The following is a 6,009-nucleotide window of genomic DNA, read 5'->3' as shown; positions in this document are numbered from 1 at the left end:
GGCCTCGATAGAATTAGGTATATTTAGATTTTACATATGCCTCGATAGACCTCGACAGACCTCGATAGACCTCGACGGACCTCAATATGCCTTGACAGTATGGTCAACATCAATATTGTGTGGTCATCCCCATCGAGGCACATACTACATGCATTATGTTATATACCTCTATCGAGGTCCATCGAGGCATATCGAGGTAGCCAATTGGCATAAACGTATGAGGGTTTTATTGAGGTCCATCAAGGACCATCGAGTCTCATCAAGGCATATCAAGGTAGTCAATTAGCATAAACATATGAGGATTTTATCGAAGTCCATCGAGCCTCATCAAGCCAGACAAAAAACCCAGAAAAAACCAAGGAAGGAACGAAAATTCATTCCGCCAGTGAAAATTTACAATAAAACATGAAGGCATACACAAATCTCTTCGAAATAGCACAAGTAATGTAGATAAACAAGTTTTATCACTACATATAACAAATATATACTTACCCATACGATTTTTGCCCCTAGATCTGAAAGAGAAACCAAAATGAAGTTTCTTGGCTTGAAAGGATTCACAACTTGCTCCTAGATCTGAAATACAAAATGAGCTTGAAAATTAGTATAGATTAAGATAATGGTAGTTGTTTTTGTGTATGAGAGCTTAGAGAGATAAAGAGGAAAAACGTGAGAGATAGAGATGGAGAAGACAATAGGAGAAAAAAGATAGAAACTTATATCATAAGCATTTTGGGTATAAAAGAGAATACTAAAATAAAAATGTGAAGTTTTTTTAGTTAGGTATTATTTTGATATATGACCCCTTATTATGCATCAAAAATCAAATTTTCCTAAGAAAAATACTATTGATAAAAAACAATTAGAGCTAGACATGATATGCAAATTCAGTATTAATTATAAATTAATTAAAATGTCCTTCACATATTTACATATTTCATCAATATATATATAGAATTTACTCATTTGGTACCTTTTGTTTTTGTAAAGTATCATTCTGGTACCCTTTATTTTCAATAATGCTCATATGGTACCCCGTATTTTGAAAACATAAAAAATTTGGTATCCTAATTGATAAAATTTTGTCAATATGACAAAACTGTCAGCAGTTATATATAATTTGTTCCTTGTATGATTGAGAGTAATTTGATTAAATTGGTAAAATTTTATTAATTAAATTTGAGTTTAAGGTACCAAATATATATAATTTTAAAATACAGGGTACCAAATATGTATGATTTTAAAATGCAGTATACTAAATATATACAATTATACTTGAGTATTATTTGTAAATACATAGTATAATTTGAAAAAATACATGGTAATATAAGTATAGAAATTGTGAAGAGAACAATATGCCGAGTGCCGAGGATAATTTAATTGGACACACGGTGACAGAGACGGCGTGGCTGTCAAGAAAGACAAGACAATGGAATGGAATGGAGTCAAAAGGTCAACCTTACAACCCAGCCTGGCCACTCTTAGGTTAGGACCACTGATTAATGCTATCATAATAATCTATTTTTTCTTAAATGACAAATATATATAATCCACCTTATAATATATATATATATATTCTCTTCTTTTTTTCTTGATCGAGGAAACCATATCATTTTCGAAGAGTTTCAAGAAGAATAGGACAAATTATAAAAGGATTTCTGAACTTTTCCCATACATGATTGATCACTTGAGGAATATTCGATTCGTAACTAGGCTTTTGCAGTTGTTTTAGTAACTTTTTCATCGTCTCTTCTTGTTACTTAATTAAGGCCACTATTAATGTACTCCATCTAATCTCCAAAACTTAGTGTATTCTTTCTCTTTTTATTAATTAACTCTATATGTTACTTTTTGGTTCTACCTAAATTATAGTTTTTAGAAAAGGATTCCATTATATATATATATATATATATATATATATGAAGCACAAGATCCCGTATATACCGAAAGAATAATATATACGGTGGAATATAAAAAAATTATGTTGTGTTATTATTAAAAAAAATGATAAGTGAATGAACTTTTCCAACATTTTTGCATAGTTTGCTCTCGAATTCATCCACTGTTTATACAACCTTGAACCCCATCGTTTGTCCCTATATATATATATATAGTCAATATTATATATACTAAGGGTTGTAACCTAATTTGTTTTATTTACATATATGCACGAATATAAATTACATGTATAGCAACGTTAAATTAATTAATAAGCCATGGCTACTTAATTAGTTGTGCTTCCATACTAAGTACATATAAATTATCACAGGACCATTTTTTTTTATTAAACAGCATGAGATCGTTCAGTACGTTTATGTGTGTGTTATTATACGATATGCCGGTGATTAATCTTTAATTATTTAAGAATGTTCGTACTTTGAATATATCAAATCGTATCTCTATATAAAAATTTATATATAAAAATATATATATATGTGTGTGTAGCAAAATCAAAAGGGATCGAGCTAGCTAGATGCAAATAATTAAAACACATCATGTGACTAAAATATCATCCAATATATCATGCCAATAGGGATCATACTAATTTCCAATATTCTTGATTTTCATGTTTTTTTATATAAAATTTAAATTATTAAAAAAACTGTCCACGTCTAGAATAAATCAAAATTAAAAAAAAATGTATATATTTAAAAAAAAAAACCCCATATTTCTCCTTCCTTTTTGCCCTATAAATACCTTCTCAAACCATGCACAAAAACACATCACTAAACACACCAAACTCAACCATTATTGATTATATAAATATATATATATATATACATATATATTTATGGCAACTGAAATCTCGACTACTTATCCGACGGTTGCCGATGAGTCCTCAGAGCTAATCCAAAACAAGGCGACCGTCGAAACACTCTACAAGGCCTTGTCTCAAGGCGAGGCCGAGACAGTGGAGAAGCTCATAGCCACTGACCTCGAGTACTGGTTCCATGGCCCGCCACGGTGCCACCACATGATGCGGGTGCTGACAGGTGAGTCTCAGAGCCAATCTGCGTCTTTTCGATTCGAGCCGAGGAGCGTGACAGCCGTAGGTAGCGCGTGTGTCATCGCCGAGGGATGGGAAGGAGCAAAGGCCTATTGGGTCCACGTTTGGACGGTGAAAGACGGTGCTATTACTCAGTTCAGAGAGTATTTTAACACGTGGCTCACCGTCAGTGATCTCCGGTCATCACCCGCGGCTGGATGGGATGTCGCCGGTGGCGGTGGACACCATCACCGGAGCTTGTCGACCGTTTGGCAGAGCATGCCTAGGGACCTCTTTCGCCGTTCTCTGCCTGGTCTTCTTCTTGCGATTTAGACTAGTCTAATTAATTAAGTTAATTGTTGATTTGAGCTAATAATTAGTCTAATCATATGGGAGGAGAAGAACAAAAATGTGGGGTTATGGATGATTGGGACCATGCAATGCATGAAAACTAGTCCCTTAGCTGTATATTGTGAAAACAAGAGGGGGAAAAAAAGTAAAATTCAAAAGCAATTAGAATCAAGTGTAATAATAAATTAATAATATGATATATATATATATGAATTATGAAATGTATTTTTGGTTTCATTTGAAAATAGTTTGAACAAATTTGGAAGCCAGATAACTTTTTTAACCGAATTACAAAATAAAATTTAAAAAAAAAAACTCTTTCGGATTACCAAAATTATATTTACCGATAAATAAACTAATATGACATATATATACCTATACCTATATAATATGAAGTATATATTTTTGTCTGCTGTGTATACATATGCCACTGCTTCTATATAGATGGCCCGGTCAGGTAATTACTTCTATAGTAATATAATTATTTACATATATTTGGCTATAGATGAAAAATTAGTATTTGCAACACACACATATATATATATAAATATATTGATGATAAAATGTATATTTGTAAAACTTTCTTCGCGTTTATAATTGATGAAATTAAAATATCATTAGCTTGTTCTTTTACTAGTTTGTGAAATATAAATATGATAATGTCTTTGTTTGGCCATAATTATAAAATATCATATATAAATATATGATAAGGATCAGAATTTGCGTAAACAAATGCAAAAAGGTCAGTTGATTTGTCTTCCGGGTTTGGCAAATTAAGGTAGCTGACCTTAAAACTTTTTTTTTGGGATCACTAATGTAATGGTATCACTAAAATTAGGTCCTACACCAAAACCAGAACACACACACATATATATTGATATTATAGCACAGATATATGTGATTATAGAAGAGATTATGAGATATAACTATGTACACTTATTTTATACTTATGGGTCCTTTTCTTGATGAGTTGATAATTAATTATGCCAAACATTTCGGCGATTTCTTTGATAACCTTGAAACAGCTATAGCAATTATATGCTTATCAGCCTTGTAAAACGAATATATAATCAGAAATTTTAGAATAATATTTTACCTTGAAAAATCCGTTTCTCAAATGCAATGAAATGAGATATAATTGAAAGCAAAAAGAATGTTAATTATAAGTTATTCAAATTATCGAGTTGATGATGCAAAGAAAGTTTAGAAGTTCCTAAAAGGAATATTGATCTTTTTATTAGAAAAAAGATAAATGTAAATTTTTTATGTTCGCGTAATGTCAACAATCGCCATCAATTTGGTCCAAGCTGATTAGAAAAGTATAGTAATAAATTTTAGAAAAATATTATATTTGTATTGAATAGTACTAAAGAAACACTATATTATTTAACCCTCTTTTACACTCTTGTTTGTTTATGCATAACATGCAGATATTATTTAATATTATTTTAATCATTGCCGATTACACGTGTCATTAATTAATTAAGAGAGTTTAATATAAGATGTATTTAGCATATTTTTTTTATACAAAAAGTCTTCAAATTTTGAAAAGGGTTATTACCGCCGAAAATACCCAATGTTTATACATTGTTCCGCTTTTACACTCAATCTTTATTTTTCGCGGTGAATATACCCAAACCCACATAAACTGTGTCTCCGTCACTACTTAACCCCTAACAGCGTTAAAAACGCTTACGTGGCCGGTTGCGTGTACAAACCCTGACACATATACGTGTTATTAGACATTGAAGTGAACCAAAGCTATAAGTTGACTGGGGTATAGCTATCCAAACTGACACAAATAGTAGCACTATTATTATTTGGCTACTTGAGAGACTGAGAAAAACAAATCAATGGAAGTCAGTGGCGGTGGTTGGTGGTGGCTCAGCCTCATCATTATCCCTCTCTTCCTTCTCAAATTCATTTTCGGAAGAAGCCCAACCCTCCCTCCGGGACCCTTCACCCTTCCCATAATCGGCACCATCTTATCCCTCCGCAAATCCATCTCCGACCTCAAGCTCATCCTCCGCAACCTCGACTTCGAGCTCATCCATAATTAGACGGCCATATACGGCATCAAGGTTCTTTTATGGGATTCTTTCATTAATGTGGATTTTTTAATATAATTTTACAATAATATAGTTATTTCTAAAAATTAATTAAAATCTGTAAAAAATAAAGAAAGTTGACAAATCTAGAAAAAGTGGGATTCCTGTATAAACATTTTCCCCATAATATACACTAAAATTGTCGATTCCCCTCCTGGTCTTCTTGAAGTCGCCATGGACATCTCCTTCCGATGATTTCTTCATCTTTCGTCAAGCTTCGACCTCGGCCCCATTGTCTCTCTCCGCATCGGCTCCCGCCCCGCCGTCTTCATCGCCGACCATCACCTTGCCCACCAAGCCCTCATCCACAACGGCGCCATATTCACCGACCGCCCTTCCGCTCTCCCCACCACTAAAATCTTCAACAGCAACCAGCACAACAGCAGCTCCGCCAGGTACGGCCCAACCTGGCGCCTCCTCCGCCGCAACATCACTTCCGAGATCCTCCACCCTTCGCCGGTCAAGTCTTATTCTCGCGCTCGCAAATGGGTTCTCGATATCGTCTCGAATCCGATGCTCAAAGCGCCACCGTTGGTGTTCGCGTAATAGATCACTTCCAGTACG

The 6,009-nt window shown here is 33.7% G+C and overlaps 1 protein-coding gene across 1 annotated transcript; it reads left to right on the top strand.

Moving 5' to 3' along the window:
- The first annotated feature begins 2,713 nt into the window (after nt 1-2,713).
- Nucleotides 2,714-3,582, top strand: LOC133800818 (senescence associated gene 20-like). The gene has a single exon (XM_062238885.1). The coding sequence runs from the start codon at nt 2,792-2,794 to the stop codon at nt 3,317-3,319; it is 528 nt and encodes a 175-aa protein (XP_062094869.1). The 5' UTR covers nt 2,714-2,791; the 3' UTR covers nt 3,320-3,582.
- The last annotated feature ends 2,427 nt before the right edge of the window (nt 3,583-6,009 follow it).

The sequence above is a fragment of the Humulus lupulus genome, chromosome 9, assembly GCF_963169125.1.
Source record: "Humulus lupulus chromosome 9, drHumLupu1.1, whole genome shotgun sequence".
Lineage (NCBI taxonomy): Eukaryota > Viridiplantae > Streptophyta > Magnoliopsida > Rosales > Cannabaceae > Humulus > Humulus lupulus.
Note: the sequence above shows the minus strand (reverse complement) of the source record. Positions and strands in the feature narration are given on the sequence as shown.